Raw genomic sequence first — 23,307 nt, 5'->3', positions numbered from 1 at the left:
TGTGACCATGTAATTTACTAGATTTGTACCTTTCACTAAGCAACGTTGGAAGTTACTATACATTTGTCAGCAAAATTGTGAGAACAGCAGTAAAATTATTTTAAAGCAAATGCTGGTAGATCATTTCAAAAAAGAATATGACGACAAGAGCACTGGATCTTAAGCAAACAATTGCTTACTATGGACAGTTTATACCATAAACAATCTAACTTGAGAGATCAAGTATCCAGCCAACTCCATTAGCACGGTGACCTGATTTGAAGCTTTGCTGGACTTTAATGAATGTTTTTAAACCACATTTGCCCAGACAGTTCTGCCCTAGTAAGAGCAGGAATAATTGTCAATAAGCAGAGAGCAAATAGATATCAAATATTTTTAAAGCTTCAGGTGTGATCATCAGCTTTCCCTCACTACACTTTAGGAAAAGAGTAAATCTCACCAATGATACCAAGAAAAGTCCTCAGATTGCCTGACAAGATTTCACCTGGAATTCCAGGCACAGATTTGTTTTACTGAGGAAACTAATCTCAGAAGCTAGTGGCAAAGCAAGATGTCCAAGGCCCAAGAGCTAAAGCATCAAGAATTGTTTTTTTCTTTCGTTAATGCAAACTGCACACAGTCTGCAGTCTCCCTCCTGAGTGGCATTTATACCTCTGGAGAGAAAGCGTAGGCAGCTGTCAGGGGCTCAGCTCTGCCCTCATCTTGTCCTTTATTGCTTTTCCCACCTCTTCAGGGTTGTCAGAGCCACTCAAGCAACTAGAAGGACATTTGAGGTCACGTAATTCTGGGTAGACCTCTAGAAGTCTATGATAAAAACTATTCTTTATTGAATGTGAAGAATCAATTTTTCTCTGATTTCTGGGAATGCCTAATAGGACCCAGGGTTCTGGGTTTCCTAGAGCACATTGCTAGGGATCATCAGTATTTTTCTGCCTAAGTTTGGTCTTGTGCCATTTCATAGAGATGCAGAGTGATGATCATAGCACAGTTTCCAATCATCAACTTTCTTACCTGTCAAAACCCATGCTTCCTCTTTTTTTTTTTTTTTTTTGCCATGGCTCACGGGCCCAGCCGCTCCGCGGCATGTGGGATCTTCCCGGACCGGGGCACGAACCTGTGTCCCCTGCATCGGCAGGCGGACTCTCAACCACTGCGCCACCAGGGAAGCCCTCCATGCTTCCTCTTAAATGCTAACACCTGAGAGGAGATACAGCTTACAATTTAATACATTAGTTCAGTGGTTATCAAGGTGTATTCCCTACCTTTACCCCAAACAGCAGCATCAGCATCAGCTAAGAATTTGTCAGAAACACAAATTCTCAGGTCTCACTCTAGAATTATTGAAACAAACTCAGGGTGGGTAGGGTCCAGGGATCTGTGTTTAACAAGCCTTCCAAGAAGTTCTACAGCAACCAAAATTTCAAGAATCACTGCTTTAGTCAGTAGTCATTTTAGTACTAGATTCCTAAGGTAAGGTGTATGAGGTATATGGAAACAAAGCTTGATGAAAGAGAAAATGATTTCATTTATCCATTATCTATAGGGTGTTAGATACCATGGGCATAAAGGTGAGATGTAATGTCAATCTCTACAAGAAGCATATTGTCTCAGACAAATTAACCAATAAGCAGTAAAACACAAGGGATAGAATATAAGTATAAGTGATGTTCTGTAATGACATAGAAGAGAGCAATTCTACCTGCAAAGGTTAGAGAAGGCTTTAAAGAAGTGTAATACCTATAATGATTGAGGCTACATTATATGCCTGGCACTGTTAAAACACTACGTATTTTCTTATTTAAGCTCCCCCAAGTTTTTCCTATCTCCCTGTTTTGCACAAAAAGGAACAGGAACTCAAAGAGGGTAAATGGTAAATGCAAATGTGGAACTTCTGTGTCCTTACCACAGATGGTGACTTGAACTAGGTCTCAAGGACTGCACTGTGGCTGTGGCCCAGAGGCAGCGATCAACATGCAATGTTTGGGGCATGGTACTGGGCGCCGTAAGGTTGGAACTCTTACATTGATGAGGAAAAATGGAAGCCAGAAACAAAGGTTTCCCCCACGCCCCCCAGAGGCAATGAGAAGCCCTTGAAGAATTTATGCACGGGTGAACTCTGATATATAGAAAGTGAAATCTGAAAGCAGGTGACGTGTGTCTCCATTCTATGTTGCTTCTACTTCTCAAGCTGCTGACCCCTCTGTCTACACTCTGCATCCTTGCCCCTTGAGGCATGGGTCTTATTTCTTCTGATAACACTGCAACCTGAATCCAGGGCCTTTCCTAAATCCCAAAGAGCCCCTCAGGTCTATCACTATTTTCAAAAAGGTTTGCAAGGTGTAATACCTTGAGATTAGTTGATTGGGAAGAAGATAGCAAAAGAATGGAGACAGGACAGGAACACATGATTGCTACCATGAACTGAACATAGTGTCGGAAGTAGTATTATCCTTGGATTTTGCTGACTTCATCTTCCAATAAGTAGTCTTTTCATGCTGCAAAATATTTTACCTCTTTATATCTTATATAACAGAAATTAAAAGCTTGATAACATCTGGACAGCTAAAGACCAGAAAAATCATTTCAAATTAGACCATATGCTTTTTAAGGTATGTGTTGAGATAAAAATTCTGAAGGCTTTTATACTCTCTTCACTCCCTGGCCTATTTAATATTACCCTCTCTTTTATAATAATCACAAGGTAAGGCAGTAGCCCTGCCAGACACAGGCTCCAGGGACAGAAGCACAGCAGCTGAATGCTGATTTCATTATTTATTAGCAATATCTTCTTGAGTAAATTACTCAACCTTTTCATTCTGCTGTTTCATCATCATTTGTAAAAGTGGCTAACAGCAGTACGTAGGGTTGCTTTGTGTATTAAATTTTTTTTTAATTTGTATTAAAAATTATCATTATAAAAGTTAATTTTTGTTGTTAGTATTATTAGCTAGCAAGCAACAACACTTAATTTGTGATTCAATTTAAGTCACTTTAAAATTCAATTTTTAAGGTACTGATCAATATAAATTCAATGATTTTTAATGAAATAACTTGGCAATGTATCATTACAAAAGCCCTATATTAAGATTTTTTAGTTTCCTTTTGCAACTTAAAAAATTTTGTATGAATAAAGGATTTCTCTGCTTTTTAAATGTATGACCACTCACTTCATATGCAGTCTATTTGTACAATAAATACAGACACTATTTCAATTGAAAAGCAAGGAAAATAATATGAAAAGAATCACCACACCCAGAAGCACAAGCACAGGCTCATCATCATTGCATGACTAGTGAGTACCCATTATGTACCAAGAACATTTCCCCAGATGACCTGGAAACCATGTTTTCATGACATGTCTGTTTGAACATGGAAGGAGATTGGGAGCTCAGAATGGTGGCATAAAATGGAACTAGTGTTATAAAACTTACCTTATCTCCTTCTTCTACCTCGCATAGTTTCTCCTCAGTTGCAGGATTAAAGACTGGAAATTTCTTGCCACTCACTGAACTATGCCATTCATTGTTTATGAATATCTGCAGAGAAGGAGAAAAGGTAAATAAAAAGGTATTTAAGGGCAGAGTCAAGATGGCGGTGTGGGAAGACATGGAGTTAGCATCTCCCCACAACTAGGGTGACTGCCAGCTGCTGGTGGGGGACTCTGACGCCCAAGGAGACGGAAGGAACCCCAGAGTGAACCGGTAGGATGTAGGGGGACTGAGGGGGGAGGGGAAGTGGAGGCCAGACAGGATCGGTGCCCCTGAGGCCAGGGAGATCAGGAGAGGCAGGTAGGAGAGACTCTCTGGGAAGAGCGGGAGAGGAGCGAAGGGAGATTGCCTGGCCCACTTGGGCACAGGGAGCCTGCTGAGCTCCTGGGTTGATCCCCTGCCCTCCAAAGCCCCCTCCAGGCCATGTGTGTCCTTGGGGGCATAGGAGGGAGGCTCGGGGAGATCAGGAGAGGCAGGCGGGAGGGGCCCTCCCAGACCCCAGACCAGAGGAGCAGTAGGGGAGAGAAGGACATTTTCCCCGCCCACTCAAGCCCAGGAAGCCTGCTGGGCTCCCAGGTGAGGTCCCCTGCCCTCTGAGACCAGGGGTGGGGGGCACGCCTGTGCCCCTTCTGTTCCTTGAGCCTAAGCCCCGCCCTCCCATGCCCCCAGGGCCTTTTCCAGCCCTGTGGGTCCTGAGCACTGGCCCCACCCACCATTCAAACCTCACCCTTGCTTAGGCCCCACCCTCCACAGCCAAGGCCTTCCCCCCCTTTTCTTTCTTTTCCCTCCTCCTCTTTTTTACTATTGTGGCACTGATGTACCTTCCAGTTGTTGATTCATCTATATTTTTATTTTTACATTCTTTCTAACATATCTGTTACTTTCCTAGTCTAATTTTATTTTTTACTTTGTTATTGTTTTGGGTTTTTTTTTTTTTTGCCACACCACACGGCTTGAGGGATCTCGGTTCATGGAGCCCGGGGTCGGGTGGAAGCTCCATGAACTTGGAGCTCCAAGTCCAACACACTGGACTAACAGAGAACCTCAGACCCCAGGGAATATATTCATCAGAGTGAAGTCTCACAGAAGTCCTCATCTCAGCACCAAGACCCAGCTCTACTCAATAGCCTATGAACTCCAGTGTTGGAAGCCTCAGGCCAAACAACCAGTAAAACAGGAACACAATCCCACTCATCAAAAAAAAAAGATGAGATGGCAAAATAATGTCACAGATGAAGGAACAAGGTGAAAACCAACAAGACTAAATAAATAAAGAGGAAAGAGGCAATCTACCTGAAAAAGAATTCAGAGTAATGATAGTAAAGATGATCCAGAATCTCAGAAATAGAATGGAAGCATGGATTGAGAAAATACAAGAAATGTTTAACAAAGATCTAGAAGAACTAAAGAACAAACAAACAGAGATGAACAACACAATACCTGAAATGAAAAATACACTAGAAGGAATCAATAACAGAATAACTGAGGCAGAAGAACGAATAAGTGAGCTGGAAGACAAAATAGTGGAAATAACTGCCGAGGAGCAGAATAAAGAAAAAAGAATGAAAAGAATTGAAGACAATCTCAGACACCTCTGGGACAACACTAAATGCACCAACATTCAAATTATAGGGGTCCCAGAAGAAGAAGAGAAAAAGAAAGGGTCTGAGAAAATATTTGAAGAGATTATAGTGGAAAACTTCCCTAACATGGGAAAGGAAATAGTCACCCAAGTCCAGGAAGCACAGAGAGCCCCATACAGGATGAACCCTAGGAGAAACACACCAAGACATATATTAATCAAACTAACAAAAATTAAGTTCAAAGAAAAAATATTAAAAGCAGCAAGGGAAAACCAAAAAATAACATACAAAGGAATCCCCATAAGGTTATCAGCTGATTTTTCAGTGGAAACTCTGCAGGCCAGAAGGGAGTGGCAGGATATACTTAAAGTGATTAAAGCGGAAAAACCTGCAACCAAGATTACCCAGCAAGGATGTCATTCAGATTCGATGGAGAAGTTAAAAGCTTTTCAGACAAGCAAAAGCTGAGAGAATTCAGCACCACCAAACCAGCTTTACAACAAATGCTAAAGAAACTTCTCTAAGCAGTAAACACAAGAGAAGAACAAGACCCACAAAAACAAACCCAAAACAATTAAGAAAACGGTAATAGGAATATACATATCTATAATAACCTTGAATGTAAGTGGATTAAATGCTCCAACCAAAAGACACAGGCTTGCTGAATGGTTACAAAAACAAGACCTATCTATATGCTGTCTACAAGAGACCCACTTCAGACCTAGGGACACATAGAGACTGAAAATGAGGGGATGGAAAAAGATATTCCATGCAAATGGAAATCAAAAGAAAGCTGGAGTAGCAATACTCGTATCAGATAAAATAGACTTTAAAATAAAGACTGTTACAAGAGGTAAGAAGGGACACTACATAATGATCAAAGGATCAATCCAAGAAGAAGATATAACAATTATAAATGTTTATGCACCCAACATAGGAGAAATTCAATACATAAAGAAAATGCTAACAACCATGAAAGGAGAAATCAACAGTAACAAAATAATAGTAGGGGACTTTAACACCCCAATTACACCAATGGACAGATCATCCAAACAGAAAATAAATAAGGAAACACAAGCTTTAAATGACACAAGACCAGATAGATCTAACTGACATTTATAAAACATTCCACCCAAAAGTGACAGAATACACTTTCTTCTCAAGTGCACACAAACATTTTCCAGGATACATCACATCTTGGGTCACAAATCAAGCCTCGGAAAATTTAAGAAAATTGAAATTGTATCAAGCATCTATTCTGATCACAACGTTATGAGATTGGAAATCAATTACAGGGAAAAACACTGTAAGAAACAAAAATACATGGAGGCTAAAGAGTGTGCTACTAAATAATCAAGAGATCTCTGAAGAAATCAAAGAAGAAACAAAGAAATACATAGAAACAAGTGACAACAAAAACATGACGACCCAAAACCTATGGGATGAAGCAAAGGCAGTTCTAAGAGGGAAGTTTACAGCAATTCAGTCTCACCTCAAGAAACAAGAAAAATCCCAAATAAACAATCTAATGCTACACTTAAATCACTTGAGAAAGAAGAAGAGAACGCAAAGTCAGTAGAAGGAAAGAAATCATAAAGATCAGAGCAGAAATAAATGAAATAGAAATGAAGAAAATAATAGCAAAGATCAATAAAACTAAAAGCTGGTTCTTTGAGAAGATAAACAAAATTGATAAACCCTTAGCCAGACTCATCAAGAAAAAAAGGGAGAGGACGCAAATCACTAAAATTAGAAATGAAAAAGGAGAAATCACAACTGACTGCAGAAATACAAAGGATTATAAGAGACTACTACATACAATTATATGCCAATAAAATGGAGAACCTCAAAGAAATGGACAAATTCTTGGAAAGGTACAATTTTCCAAGACAGAACCAGGAAGAATTAGAAAATATAAACAACCTATCACAAGTAATGAAATTGAAACCATAATGAAAAATCTTCCAACAAACAAAAGTCTAGGACCAGATGGCTTCACAGGCGAATTCTATCAAACACTTAGAGAAAAGCTAGCACTGATCCTTCTCAAACTCTTCCAAAAAATTGCAGAGGGAGGAGAAACACTCCCAAATTCATTCTACGAGGCCACCATCACCCTGATACCAAAAGCAGACAAAGATGTCACAAAGAAAGAAAACTACAGGCCAATATCACTGATGAACATAGATGCAAAAATCCTCAACAAAATACTAGCAAACAGAATCCAACAACACAGTAAAAGGATCATACACCATGATCAAATGGGATTTATCCCAGGGATGCACGGATTTGTCAATATATGCAAATCAATCAGTGTGATACAACATATGAACAAACTGCAGAATAAAAAATCATATGATCATCTCAATAGGTGCAGAAAAAGCTTTTGACAAAATCCAACACCCATTTATGATAAAAAACTCTCCAGATAGTGGGCATAGAGGGAAACTACCTCAACATAATAAAGGCCATATATGACAAACCCACAGCAAGCATCATACTCAATGGTGAAAAACTAAAAGCATTTCCACTAAGATCAGGAATAAGACAAGTATGTCCACTCTCACCACTCTTATTCAACAAGGTTTTGGAAGTCCTAGCCGTGGCAATCAGAGAAGAAAAAGAAATAAAAGGAATACAAATTGTAAAAGAAGAAGTAAAATTGTCACTGTTTGCAGGTGACATGATACTATACATAGAAAATCCTAAAGACGCCAACAGAAAACTACTAGAACTAATGAATGAATTTGGTAAGGTTGTAGGATACAAAATTAATGCACAGAAATCTCTGGCTTTCCTATACACCAACAACAAAAACTCAGAAATAGAAATTAAGTAAACACTCCCATTTACCACTGCAACAAAAAGAATAAAATACTGAGGAATAAACCTGCCTAAGGAGGCAAAAGACTTACTCAGAAAACTACAAAACACTGATGAAAGAAATCAAAGGTGACATAAACAGATGGAGAAATATACCATGTTCTTGGATTGGAAGAATCAACACCGTGAAAATGTGTATACTACCCAAAGCAATCTACAGATTCAGTGCAATCCCTATCAAACTACCAGTGGCATTCTCCACAGAATTAGAACAAAAAATCTTACAATTCGTATGGAAACAAAAAAGACCCCGAATAGCCAAAGCAATCTTGAGAAAGAAAAACAGAGTTGAAGAAATCATCTCCCTGACTCCAAACTATACCACAAAGCTACAGTAATCAGGACAGTATGATACTGGCACAAAAACAGAAATATAGATCAGTAGTACGGGATAGAATGCCCAGAGATAAACCCACGCACATATGGGCACCTAATTTACGACAAAGGAGGCAAGAACATACAGTGGAGAAAAGACAGCCTCTTCAATAAGTGGTGCTGGGAAAACTGGACAGCTACATGTAAAAGAATGAAATTAGAACACTCCCTAACACCATACACAAAAATAAACTCCAAATGGATTAAAGACTCAAATGTAAAACAGACACTATAAAACTTTTAGAGGAAAACATAGGAAAAACACTCTTTGACATAAACCACAGCAAGATCTTTTTTGACCCACCTCCTAGAGTGACAAATAAAAAAAATTAATAAACAAATGGGACTTAAAAGCCTTTGCACAGCAAAGGAAACCATAAACAAAACAAAAAGACAACCCTCAGAATTGGAGAAAATATTGCAAATGAATCAACAGACAAAGGATTAATCTCCAAAATACACAAACAGCTCATGGAGCTCAATATCAAAAAGACAAAAAACCCAATCCAAAAATGGGTGGAAGATCTAAACAGACATTTGACCAAGGAAGATAAAGATGGCCAAGAGGCACATGAAAAAATGCTCAACATCACTAATTATTAGAGACATGCAAATCAAAACTACAATGAGGTATCACCTCACGCCAGTCAGAATGGCCATTATCAAAAAACCTAGAAACAATAAATTCTGGAAAGGGTGTGGTGAAAAGGGAACCCTCCTACACTGTTGGTGGGAATGTAAATTGATACAACCACTATGGAGAAGAGTATGGAGTTTCCTTAAAAAACTAAAAATAGATCTACCATATGACCCAGCACCCCACCACTGGTCATATACCCTGAGAAAACCATAATTCAAAAAGAGACATGCAGCACAATGTTCATTGCAGCACTCTTTACAATAGCCAGGACATGGAACCAACCTAAATGTCCATCAGCAGATGAATGGATAAAGAAGATATGGCACATATATACAATGGAATATTTCTTAGCCATAATAAGAAACAAAATTGAGTTATTTGTAGTGAGGTAGATGGACCTAGAGTCTCTCATGCAGAGTGAAGTAAGTCAGAAAGAAAAAAACAAATACCATGTGCTAACACATATACGTGGAATCTAAAAAAAAAAAAAAATGGTACTGATGAACTTAGTTGCAGGGCAGGAATAAAGAGGTAGGCATAGAGAATGGACTTGAGGACATGGGGTGGGAGGGTGAAGCTGGGGTGAAGTGAGAGTAGCATCGACATATATACTCTGCCGAATGTAAAATAGTTGGCTGGTGGGAAGCAGCAGCATAGCACAGGGAGATCAGCTCGGTGCTTTGCGATGACCTAAAGGGGTGGCATAGGGAGGATGAGAGGGAAGCTCAAGAGGGAGGGGATATGGGGACATGTGTATGCATATGGCTGATTCGCTTTTTTGTGCAACAGAAACTAACATGAAGCAATTATACTCCAATAAAGACCTATTTTTAAAAAGACATTTAAATAATGCAGCAAATTTCGGAAACTCTTTATAAACTTAAACTAAAGCACTACAGAATGCATAGGTGAAGCCAATATTACATCCTCACCTCCCTCACCTACCTGCCCCCTCCAAGAATATTTTAGCCGTTTAAGACATTTTACACACACATTCACAGATACACACACACGCCTGCACACATACACACAGTAAGATAAGGTAATACTTTAAAATTTCACTAAGATATGAGGTCATTTAAAGAATAGAAAATACAGACTGGAGAAGACAATCTAGAAAAAGATGCTGTTAGCCATAAATTTGAGGTAAGAGCGAAGGCTTGAGTGGGCTTGATCTTTATGAATCACTGTCTGTTTTCTACTTAAGATTCTGAACATGCTCATTTTGGGCTACTGGTGGTTTGGTATCATAAGTGACTATTTTTTGATCCTTTATTTTACTGTCTTGAAAGTAGCCTGAGGGAGGATTTTAAAAGAAGATTGCTTAGAAAAAAATTGGCTTAGTGACATTTTTTATCGACTTTTTAAAGGCATAAGGGTTTCATTCTCCTTTTTAAAAGATTATCTAATAAATTATTTGTCCTCATTTGAAATCAGGTACTAGATTTCTTAGTGCTATCTATGAGAAAGAGACCTGCATCTAAAGAAACAGAAGGATCTAGAAAATAATGGAATTTTGTTTTTTGTACACAATAAAAAGAATATTAAGAAGTGTTAGTATGTCATCATTTAAAAAGTCTGAGTTTCAACTTTTGCAGCCCTGAATTTGCATTTCATTATGGAAATTAATAGAGCTTTGATATTCATCTTTTCATAGAATAAAAACATTTGATGAGGCCAAATTAAGAAGTACCACTTATATGATGAATAAAGTTATGTTTGTCTGTTTTTCTGGTTTATCCTCAGAATAAAAAATTCCCAGCCAAAGTGTCCAAGGTGTGCAGCACAATCCCAGTCCTCAAGTGACCTTAACCTCAGTAAAGAACTCTTAAATAAATAACTTAAAATTGAATCAAAGAACCTAGAATCCAGTAGCTACGTATGGGTAATATCTATAATATTCTGCACATGAGTACACTCTGATATTTTGATTTGCTAAAAAACAAGGGGAAGGATAAGTCTCCTGCTTTGCCTGTTCCTGCCAATATAACCTATGTATTTGGAGGCGTTCAAAAGAATTGTGATGCTAGCCTGGAACTGACAGGAAAAAGATGTGGGTGTGAATAAATAAAGGGGGAGGAGTACAAAGCAGTTCAGATAAAGAGACTAGATGTCCAAAGACACATATATGGAGGTTTGAGAAAGATAGAGGTATCAAGAAAATCCTTGTTTCTCTGATAGGGTAATGGAATACAGACGAAGAGCATAAAACTCCTATTAGCTTCTAAAAAACAAAAAAAATTGGCATCTTAGTTCAACTTGAAGAAAGATAAATTCAGATTAAAACTACTGACTTACTCAGCGTCTCTTGGAGTGAATCAGCATTCTAGCTATCAAAAACGCATTTTATGGAATCCTGTAATTACTCTTAAAGAGTATTCTCTTTCATGCGTCTTTAGCCTTTACCTCTTATTTTTCCTCACATGGGATCGCTGGGAAGCACCTCAATCTAAGTGTCGCAAGTTCAGCTCACTGTCATCTCTAGCTTTATGCTGCTCTCACTCAAACTAAGGTTCTAAAACTTGCTCTTGCATTCTCTCTCTCTTACATGCACACACACTTTCCCTCTTCTGTTAATGGCACACAAAATCCCTACTCATCCTTTTGTATCACTATGTTTTATACTATCATAAAAAACTTTCCCCTGTTCTCCCTGCCCCCACCTCTGCCTAATTGAAATTTAATTTTTACCCTGTTAACATAACCTTCCTAAGCCAGGCCAGTTCAAATTTTGTCCCCTCCTCAGAACACTTTTAGGTGGTTCTCCATTCTCAAACTACTGAGCATGGCATTTGAGGTGTCTTATGGTTTGGCCCCAATGTCCTTTTCCAACCTTTTATCCCACTCTTTCCTCAATTTACCCTTTATTTCAACCTCATTCTACTGTCTCAAATACCATGCATTTTTTTCTCCTCCATACCTTGATTCATGCTGTTCCTCAGACTGGAGTTTCACTATTTTCTTCTCTTCATACTTCAAACTCTTTTAAAATGTCATTTCCTCATGAAGATTTCACTAGTCTGTCCGATTGGATTTAACCTCTTTTTTTCTCTTTCCTAACATAGCATTTTAATATCCTACTATTAAATTACTTATTATGTTCTGTTTTGAATTAAAGCTAGCTATCTACGTATCAGCTTATCAAATTATAAACAGAAAACTAAAGACATCATGGTACTTGCTCTAGATTCTTGAGCCAGCCTTGCAAAACTTGATTCAGATTCACTCACAGATGTCTAATTCTGCCTCTTCTCGCCCTAAAGATAGTATCCCCTCCTCCAACTTTATATCTCTAAACTAAGAGAGCACAAAGTCTCACCCTGTCAGAGATATGCCCAGAATTCCACCCTTCCACAGTATAATTTCACCAAAACTCTCATAAAAAGAAGAGACAGAATGTATTATATTTTGATAGGCCTGTGATGAAGCTTTCCAGCTCCCACCTAAGTCCTCTCACCCTGATAATTTGTGGTTTCAACTTTTCAGTAATACACTCTCAATACATTATAACTTGTTTTAATCCCTTCATACAATCTCTTTTGGTGAAAGAACCATTACAATATGTATGTACCATCTATTTTTATTATCAGGCTCTTGCATTTAAACTGCACATAAAACTCCCCTTTCAGATTAAAGTCAGTGAGTATTTTGTAAATGAGCATTAAAGAAAACAAATTTATCTGTCAGCCTCCAGGCAACTGAAGAGATCAGTTGTGGATGATCCCAAATTACCAGCAACTACTCTGCATTATTCAGTTTTAACCTTTAATAAAGGAAAACACAGTGAACTTAATTTTTGTTTAAATTTGTGCTTATACTCACATAATCCCAAATGGTCACTTTTCTTTGATCAGAAAAGTGTTTGTCAAATAATGTGTAGATAGCTGAGAAATACTCTGTAAGGTCATATGGAAACATGGAAGATGAGTGAGCTCTGGCCCCTGCTTCCGAGTGGTTTATGATCTAAGAGGAGAGTATATTTATATCAAGATCAGCCAGTAAAGAATTAAAGATTGTAGAGTACAATGACCAAAGCAGTGCTTTAGTCAGTAAATTGCAGAGTGAAACTCATGGAAGAGAGGACCATGGGCTGGAAGAATGCAATCTGGAAGATAGGATTGGTAGAAAAAAAGGAAAACAAGGAGCAGAAGGAGGGAACCCTCTTGGGGTGTTTGGAACACGGTAGAGAGATCAGCCCCAAGCAGAGAGTTCCAGTGCAAACAAGTCTTAGATAAGTTCCAGCAGTGAAAATGAAGCCAGTTTGTGGTGGATCTTGATACCTGAGTGACTCTATTCTGGATGTCATAAGGGAGTGACAGGATCAAATGGATGTTTTAGAAATATTGATTTTACAGTACCCAAAATGGATTTGAGGAGCACAGACAGTCCAGGGGATTTGCCTGGAGACCATTCTAACATTCCAGGCATGACGTCTTAAGGCTTTAGAGGAGAATGACACAGCAGTATAGTCTGCAAATTATGAATGATACACATTCTCCCCCAAACAGTGGCCTTGCAGCGTGAAAACAAAACTCAGCACAGATAATGAGATGAGAGGCAAGCATTGTTCCATCTTTTTCTTACCCTGAGCTGTGGAGAAGTTATTGATAGGGACTATCTTAATCATCTTTTTTTCTGTTTTAATTGTATTGGGTTTATATTTGCCTTCCAGCTAACTGTGTGACTGAATGTTTTTGAATAACCATCCTTCCTGTAGTTATATAAAATGGTTATATGGAGATGTGTAGGTTAATGAATGTTTATTATAATGATTATGAAACCTATTTTAGGCCTGTTGAAATGATCTATCATGGTTACAACCTCATTTTCCATTTGCTATTTGCCTTTAGCAAGTTTAGGGGGGAAAGGATCATGCTATAAAAGTAAAAAAAAAAAATTATTGGATCCTATTTAACCATTATGTTAACTATATTCTAATTGTGAATTTTGGACTCAGGATACTTTTGAATAATATATATGTGCAGTAGACTCAAAGTTCACAATATTGATGGGAAATCATAGATGCCTATTCATACTCTTAAACTTCAAGTGCTTCTTATTTGGGGAAACAATCAATGGAAATGTTGAAGCAACTTAAAAATTGATTTTTACTCTTTAAATTTTAGATATGTCAGATTTTAAGAGATGCAGTACATAACCTTTGATAAAAAAAACTGGCTGTTTCCTGAATGTAGTTTAGTGTCCAACAATAAATCATAATTTTGAAGGAAAAAAAGGCTTTCCTGAGGAAAAGTTATTATATCTTAGTGTGTTTAGTATAAAGCTACAATTCTAAATAAATAAGCACTTTCTTCAAAATATGTCTGGCTTAGATCAAGTTAGGTTTGACTAATAGGCAAATAAAACCTATTAGCCTTATCTGCTGATATGAGATTTTTGGAACCTGTTGGCTCCCTCTAACAGTCCCTCGGGGAGCCCTAAATTCACATTATCTCTTTAGGACTGCAACCTGGCCAGCGCCTCCAGATGCCATAAGAGAAGCCAATGCTTTCTTGGTGGCAGAGAGATTTTAACAGATTTCACATTTTCAACGTACAAAGAATTTCTTTTAAGTCATGCCAAGAGTGAGGAAGTTTGATGATATTCTCCATTTTATGTCACCTGTGTGAAATTCCAAACCTGAGAGCCTGGGTCTCGGGCATGTGAAGTGATGGATACTGTTGTAAACGTATAGGAAGTGATGGATGCTGTAAATGTGTAAACTTTTCTCAGCATTAGGAACCTAAAAAGCACCAGAGACCGTGAGGGTGGGGGGTGAGGGCAGGGAGAAAGAACAAGATGGGGGTTCAATAATAAGAGAGAGAGAGACTGAACAGAAGTCAGGTGTTAAACATTTAAAAGAATCAAAGCTAGATCTCTAGCAAGTACTTTTAACCCCAATGCAACCCATTTTGCAAAGCAAAATGTTGAGACTCAAAGTAAAAATGTCTAAAAGGAAATTAAGGAGGAAATAACAGATGGGAAGAAAATACTTAACTGCAGTCAAAAGAATGAAAACAAAATGAGGGGGTGACCAAAAAAAAGTAAGAGAAATAAAATTTTCCTTTCATTTCTGTTTTATATTATAGTCTGAGTTCAATAACATGAGTGTATACTCTATTCTTTCTTGTTCTTTGAAAAACCTTTCAGCCTTTTCAATTCAATTAGGGGAAAAGAAAAGATGCTAAAGCATTTCTGTTTTGAGCCACAACTTCATTTTGTCCCATAAATGACAAAAACACTCGTCGATAATTTCCATACATCATATATACCCTATATCAAAGAGGTAAGATGCAGAAGCACTAGAAAGTTCTGTATATATTTAATATTTAACAATTATCAAGACCCAATAATATAATTGCTCGCATATAAGCCTTCTTCCTTCTGAAGAAAGTACCAAATGGAGAGCATGATTCAGTTGTTTGATATTTGCATTCCTTTGACTTCCGAAAAAGTATTGGGAGAGCAGTGGAAATAGTCAGTTAATGGGATCTGGGTGAGGGAGGTAGCTGTTCAGGCAAAATTTTAAGAACTGTGCTGTTTGTGCAGACCCCCAGCCAAGAAATATACATTAATAATTCCAACATTACAATAAAGGCATCAGGTAGAGATAACATCAGAAATCAAATATTAGCAACACTCTACATACCTTGCAAGCATCGCCAGTGTTTGTGGGAACTTTTGACAGACACACACACACACACAGACATATGCACGTGTGTATACTCCAAATGGATCAGTGTGATGAAATCCAGTTTACACAAATATTTACTTTTCTGATTTGTAGATTAGCAGTGGCTCTTAATTAAATGTTTAATTATGAAGCAATTATTGCTCCTGTTCTTTTGAACATGGCTCTGTGTTGCCACTTAAATCTGGTAAATGTGTAATGGGTTTGACCACAATTATAATAGCATTATGAAAACACAAACCACCACCACCACCACCCCCCAAGCCATCTAATTGCTACCCTGAGACAGGTTTATGGCCATTTTATCAATGCCTGTATTCCCATGAGGGTTCTTTTTGGCTGATCTGGGTTATATCATCCCGTAGATTACCCATGCCATTTCAGAGGCACTAATCTAACTTTGGGTTGCTCTTCAAATGAGTTGTTTCTCATACTCTTCAAGAGTTTTTCTCACCCTGCCCCCTTGGTCTGAGAAGTAGTTAATGACAAATCCATTAGGTGAAGTCCAGTTTAAAGAAATCATGTGAACACTTGTAGTCCTGAGGGTCCTCATGAAATGGGAATAACACCCTCTTTTGGGTATGTGCTATTTACTTTAGGATTTTGTTGATTAGGTTTTCTTGAAGCCAGGCAGGTGCCAGAGAACAAAACAATTTGCCAAGATACTGTCTTCAGAGATAAGCTAAAATATTGCATTCTTAGAGAATGTTTATCTCCCAGGATCAAAATCAATAGTTGGTTTCATCACTGGTTTGTGGCCATGATATAGTTCTTGCTGGACTCAGGCACTGAAAGAGAAAGTAAGCGCTTCTGACCTGGCTGGGTGTGAGTGAGTTTCTGGGAGAAATAGGAAGTCAAGTCCCTAAGTAATTAGATGGTGATCACTGTAGGTAAGTTATAAGGCTGACCCAAAACTTTTAGACAGTTGCTGCTGGTCAATGGACCATGCTTTGAGTAGCATCAGCAAAACCTTTAAGTCTGTTAGAGATGCAGAATTTCATACCTCACCTCATACCTACAGCATCAGAATCTGTGTTTCAACATGGTCTCTAACTGAGGCACTTACACAATCAAATTTGAGATATACTGCTCTAGAGTATCTTCTTTCTATTAGTCCACGTGTTTAGGGATCTAGTGTCCAAATTATCTCTCTTCTCTTATCATCCAAATTTCCATTCTCTCTATCGGATAAAGGAATGAATGATACAAATTAAATAACAGGTGCAAAAGCATTTGTTAGAGACGATCCAGTGAGACTCAAATGCTATTTTTAATATTTAGGAAAAATATGAAATCATGTGGAAAAGAATCAGATCTGAAATAAGATTCAGAATCCGGTTCATTCTGTGCTTGCCTCTTAAAAACTGTGACCTTGGGCAAGTCACTTAAGCTGAGCTCAGGTCCCTCAGCTCTAAAATGGGTCACAAGTAACATCTTCCCTAGCTCCTTCCCGGTGGTTAATTATGAACTTCAGATGAGACCAGCAGATGAAAGTAGTTTTGAACTTTGACAAGCAGTGCAAGTATTTGTTCCACTTACATTGGCAACTGAAAATTTTTAGAATTCTAGGAGTCATCTTGGGAAGGAGAGGGTTAAAGAGAGCCTGGACCAAGGAGCTAATAAGTGCTGGGCACTTTACACAAATTACCTCACTTAATTCTCACAGCCACTTTCCAAGGTAGTCATTATTATTCCCAATTTACAGACAAGGGAACTGAAACTCAAGGAGATTAGAAGCTTGGCCAAGGTCATATCATTAAATAAGTAGAAGAGCTAGAAATTGAAGCCGGATTTATCTTGTTAAGCCACTGCACCTTGCAGCCATCCAGCTATTTGTTCAACTGCTTCCAAGCCAAAAGCAAACAAAATATTGCTTCAGTCAGTGGGGACTTAAAAAGATTTCCCAAATGAAAGCAGTGCCACGGCACAATCGTCTTTGTCTTCAACATAAGTCCTGTCCTGTTTTAAGCACCCCTCAGTGGTTTCCCTCAAATGAAATCCATCAGGCAGTCTGGCTGGAGGCTCCATCTCAAGTCTTATCTCTTCCATGCTCTCTCTTCCTCACTTTATTCCGGCTATGTTTGCCTTTTGATAGTTCTTTGAATACACCAAACTCTTGTCCGCAGACGTCCCTGCACGTGTTATTACCTCTGGATCTTTGTTTCCCCACGCTCCATGGCCACCTTATGCTCTGCATCCCTCAGGTTCCCCCTTCCCTGATACCTCATCCAAAGTAAGCTCTTCCCCTCATATTGTCTCAGCTTTGTTTTCTTCTTTTTAGCATTTAACACAATTTGTGATTAAAGTATTTACTTACTTGCTTCCTTCCTTCCCACCCCACACCCTGCAGGAATATAAGCTCCATGAGGCAAGAATCATACTAGCTTTCTTATATCATAAGACCTAGCACAGAACAGTCATTCAATGATTTGTTAAATAAAGGGAGGTAAAATGGGAGAGAGGAAGGGAAAAAGGGAGAAATGAGTGAAGAGAGTGGAGTATTTGGAACTGCATGTGGTCTGAATTTGTTTGTTGTAAGAATTTAAAAGGAGATAATAGTAGGGGAAGAAAACACTTTAAATTGTGCCTAGCACATAGTATTCAATGATTCATAACTCTTCTTTATCAAAAATATATCTTTAACCCACATGGGTTAAACAATAATACCAGAAATCTAGGAAAATATCTCCTCCTCTAACCAAAATGTATTATTATTCCCTATGGGTTGAAGAAATGCAGTCCACGTAGAAATTGCACACCTATGTCAAAGTCCTCTGCATCATGGTCTCTCCCAGCCCAAAGGCCGCCTTTTCAATCAAAGCAGAGAGTATGTTTATTTCCAACCTTCCTTATTGTTCTCCTCTTTTTCTAAGTTGGTGGCAAACTTCCTCCTGTTGGCCTGGGAACAGCAGAGCAACAGCTGGAAAGGCTCATGGGCATGGCCCCTCCAGTAATCAGAAATGGACAAATGAAAGACAGAATAAAGGTAGAATAGGATGTCAGCAACGCCATGTCCCAAAGTAGTGATATTGGTCTTAGACAAGTCACTTGTTGGTGTGAGGGCTGAGACTGCCAGCATTCCAAGTCTAGCTTTGTCATTTACTAGCTGTGTAACTTAAGCCAAGTTACTTAGCCACTCTGTTCTTCAGTGTCCTCATCTACAAAACAGGAATAGTAACGTCCTCATAGGGTTATTGTAAGGAGTAAATAAAATCATTGTAAAGGACTTAAACAGTCATTGGCACAGAGTAAACACAATGAAACTTAACTATGATATTTCATGTGTGTGTGGGTATGGGGTGGTGTGGGGGGGTGTGAAATGTCATTAGCTGATGAAGATCTTTTCCAGCATGAATAAATCATTATTCAATGAGTTACATTTAAGAGTCAAGTTAAATATTTTGGGGTTTGAATCCTGTCTGAGAAAGCTTTCTTCTTGAATTTTCTATTTATCTTTTAAGGTAGAAAACAGTGTTACGAAGGGAGAATGGAAAACAAATTTACCAAATCCTGTAAGAGAAAGTTCTTGATCCCTGAAATCCCAGATCAACCCCTGGAACTTCGCTCCAATGCGGTCCTGTCAGGTGGGGCATGACTGTGCAAGAAAGAGTGACAGAAAGCCTTGGAAAAGAGAATGAGATGAGAGGGACACTTGTGGGAAACAGGTCTAGGAAAGGCTGAGTAAAAGAAGGCTCTGGAAAATTGGAAGAAATTCAGAAAAATAAATAGGACTAGGATAGCTAATGTTAATCGATCACTTCCCATGTGCCAAGCACTGTTTCAAGTGCCTTAAATACATTAAACTCATTTAATGCTTTTTTCCACCTTAGGAATTCCTATTTTCCATGTAAGGAAACCAAGGCAGAGAGAGGTAATGTAGTTTGCCCAAAGATCACATAATTTCCGAAGAACCTCATCATTTAAAAGCTCAACAAAACAGATGAGTTGGCAGATGTAGGGTTTGTTTAGAATTGGAAAGGGGGAAAATGAGAATAGAGATGAAATCTGAGTTTATGTGCATTTATAATGATGTTATTGAGGTTTTAAGTTCTAAAAACTTTGGTATCATTTTAGAAAGTATTTCTTAAACTCTGATCTCTGTTTTATGCACCTTAAAAAATTAAACTGACTGTACTAGAAAATAAGTCATAAGAGACAGCGATGTCTTTTGTTTGGATGAGAGGCAGTCTCAAGCTTGAGAGGGCGTGTAGTTCTTCTACCATAGTTGTAATAGTTTTTGGTTACTCAATTTTGCTTGTCTCTTCCCTCCGCCTTGCCCCAATGACCAATATATTCTAGCGATAATAAAGACGGACACTAAAACAGTGGGAGAAAAATAATAAGAGTTTAGGGGCTAGCTATAGAAGGTAATTTCTCAGACACTATAAAATCCTTGCTTATTTGGTTTGCAACCCGGAAACTTAGTTAATAACCATCATTTTCCAACTCCTCTTGCAAGTGCAAATCCAATACAATTCTTCAGTGAGGCACAGTAAAAAGAAAATGCAAAGGCATTTGAAAAAGCTCACCCATTTAGATTTAATTACATACATAACTGGTGTCCTCCCAAGTGTGAAAATGCTGTAACCAATAAATCAGACAATAAAATGGTATCTGAGCAGAACAGATTTGTAGAGAAGATGTGTGAGCAATCAAAATTCACTGACTTGCACTGGGCATTTTTACCCAGAAAAGTTCTTATATGCAAGAGTAAATTTCTGCTCTTGGAATCTTGCCTCCTTTTGAACACGAAGGTCAGTTAGTTTCCCTAGAGGGTGTTCTTGTGTAATGACTTTTAAGTGAACAGGAGACTTTAATCTTAAAATCATCTCTATGTGTTAAAGAATCACTAGATCTGTGTTTGTATGTTAGATTTTTTTTGTATGTTAGATTTTAAGGACCATCTCATTTGTCTACTACTGTTTCTCACATGTTTAATTAATAACTACTAAATGAAGCTTAATTCAGTAGAAAGAATATTTCATACTAGATGTCCCTGGAGATTCTCATATAAGGAAGACTGCAAACTTCTACAAACCAGATTTTCAAAAAAAGTGACATTCAGACTACCAAAATATCTTCCCAGGTAGTATAGAAAAAAAAAAAAAAGACTCCTATAATAGTAAGGGTATAATTCAATCATTGCCAATGGTTTTGATCTTTATGAAGTGAATGCATTTTTAAATGTACTTACCTTGGATCGAAATTTCTTGTGAATAACAGAGTTAAGAAAGTTGGCAAAACTGGAGTCTTGTTATCTTTTGGGCATAACTTTGCCAAGTGCAAAATTTTTGGAGGGTATATATAGTGTCATCGCATTTTTCATATTCCCATTTGGAATAAAATCAAACCGACAAAAAATATTTTCCCTTTTAATAAAAGCTTGTGAAAATAATACTTTAATACACTTTGTAGCTGTTGGTCAACCATGTTAAAGGCACAATCTGATCTCTACAGGCACTTTCCTATGGAAAATAGTCAGCTGAATAACTTCCTCATTTGTTGTACTTATGAAAATGAAAATGTAACAGACTTTAGGATTTCAAAAGCATCCGTGGTCACAAGTAAGGAAACAATTTAATAATAGCAGGACTTTTTCATTAACGTATAATGCTCTTGGTTTTTCATTGGTTAATTCAGACAGGAAAATGGCTCTCCCTGAGTGGGAATAGTTCCTTTCTTACCTTCCTTTCTGCATCACACCACAAAGCTCACTTTTTAAATGATTTTGGTTAGATTGGTTTCGTTTGTTTTATTTGTTTTTCTGGGAGTTCTAGGCTCTGACTAGAAAGCAGGAATGTAACAGTGTGAAACAGGCAAAGTTCAGAGATACTCCTGATCGACTCAAATAGGATCCATTTCCTCCTTCTCTCTAGCTGTGGATTTTTAAATCTGGGTCTGGCTTCTGCTCTTGTTTCTGTAAATATTTATCAGCTAACAATTACATACTGGCTCCAATGGCAGCAAATTTGGCTGAAGAAATAAATAAGAATGCTTTCTTTCCCCAAATATGCTAAATAATGCAAGTCCCATGAATTTTTTTGTAACTGGAGTTTTCTTCATCCAGTTATCAGACTGAGGTCTTTCAATTTTGACACTCATTTGACATATATAAAAATCATGTTACTTCACTATGCTCTGTTTCTCTCTCTTTTTTTTTCCTTTTTAAAAAAACATTCCCATTTGTTTGTCTGTTTCCAGTAAGTTTCTCTAGTAAGTATTTGCCTCTCCTATCACACATGCTAGGCTCTGCTGAAAGTTAATAGAACTGCTTAGTAAAGTCCCCTGAATCCTGGCACAAGAACCTTTTACAACGAAGAGAATTCCTTTCACTCAGAAATATTTTAAGAAATAAATTTATGAAAAGTTGCCTGATACAATTTAGAATTCATTATTTGATCAAGACACTAAACCCAGACCGGCATTTTGCAAGCCTTTTATTTTTATATTTGCAAAGGGCTCTTTACACAAGTTTACTTAAATTGACCTTTTATGCTTTAAATAAACGTAGTTTTTATAAAACTGAGGCAAAACAGCAAATAGAAGTTGTACTAACCTTAGTATATTGAAACTTCAAATTGGTCAGTGGGACAGGTACATCTGGCATGGCAGAGGACGACATTTCTGGTTCAGCTCCTGGAACACAGGTGACAGGCTCAGCGATTTGGTTCTGATAGAGCACTTGGCTTTATTTGTTCCTTTTTATCTGCATGGGCTAAGGTTTATTTGCATACTGGGTTATGATTGGATGAACAAACTGGGAGCAAAAAGAAAACGACACTACTTATTTGTAACACCTAGGGCAGGAAGCCCTTGACTTTAAACTTAAATCCTTAAGAAACCAGTGCTACAGCATTGAAGCTGCATCTGGAGAGAGGGCACTATTTGCAGACGAATTAATTTACAAAGCCGAAACCTGTGATAAGGGTACGAAGCACAGCTGCTCTGGCCACTAAGGCCAGTTATTATGTTTTTGGCTTTTCATGCTTTTTATGCTGCTGTGAAACTTTCTGTTCTCTGACAGACTTGGAATCAGAGAATTCGAGGATTGAAAAATAATCTCAAAGGGCACTTGTTCTCAGCAGAGGCTGGTGTGTCGAGGACCCTCGCCAGGTATCTTTAGGACAGTGCAGTCGAGAATCAGTCCATGTCCCAGAAAAGCAGGGTGCTGTTTGTGGAAGAAAGGCCCTCTATAGAGACCCTACCCCAAGTCAGCTTATAAAAAATCATACCAATCAAATGTATTTTCAGTGCTTGGTAAGTAGAACTACTAGGATTTCAGGAGCTCTAAATTTATCTTTACTTAAATTACCTTTATTTAAATTACCTTTATCTAAATTATCTTTTATATGTGGGAATAGAAAAGTTAGCAGGATATTTTTTAAAAACTCGGACTGTGCTGTCACACAGTCACCGCAGTAGCAATATGGCAATATCGTCTGCTAAAACTCATTTAAAATGAAAGTAACCTCTGGTTTTGGAAGTTGGCTGGTATTTATCAATCATTGATGCAGGCAATTGTACCAAGAGTGACTTTAAACAGGACTCCCAAGTAATACAAGTTCTTAAAATGAAATTAATGTTTCAAGTTGGGAACATTCAAAAAGGACAATTTTTAACTGTACTACTCCCATTTTAAGTACAATA

General features: G+C 37.9%; 1 protein-coding gene across 1 annotated transcript in view; it reads right to left on the bottom strand.

Annotated features, from left to right (window-relative positions):
- Positions 1 to 22,366, bottom strand: part of ALDH1A1 (aldehyde dehydrogenase 1 family member A1) — a 54,040-nt gene extending 31,674 nt beyond the window's left edge. The window contains exons 1-2 of the mRNA XM_067744156.1: positions 22,217 to 22,366; positions 3,432 to 3,536 (exon numbers count right to left, since the gene is read on the bottom strand). Of these exons, the coding sequence (XP_067600257.1) occupies positions 3,432 to 3,536; positions 22,217 to 22,282 (171 nt within the window). The 5' untranslated portion in view covers positions 22,283 to 22,366. The remainder of the gene's footprint in view (positions 1 to 3,431; positions 3,537 to 22,216) is intronic.
- Between the last annotated feature and the right edge of the window lie 941 nt (positions 22,367 to 23,307).

The sequence above is a fragment of the Pseudorca crassidens genome, chromosome 7 (genome assembly GCF_039906515.1).
Source record: "Pseudorca crassidens isolate mPseCra1 chromosome 7, mPseCra1.hap1, whole genome shotgun sequence".
Lineage (NCBI taxonomy): Eukaryota > Metazoa > Chordata > Mammalia > Artiodactyla > Delphinidae > Pseudorca > Pseudorca crassidens.
Note: the sequence above shows the minus strand (reverse complement) of the source record. Positions and strands in the feature narration are given on the sequence as shown.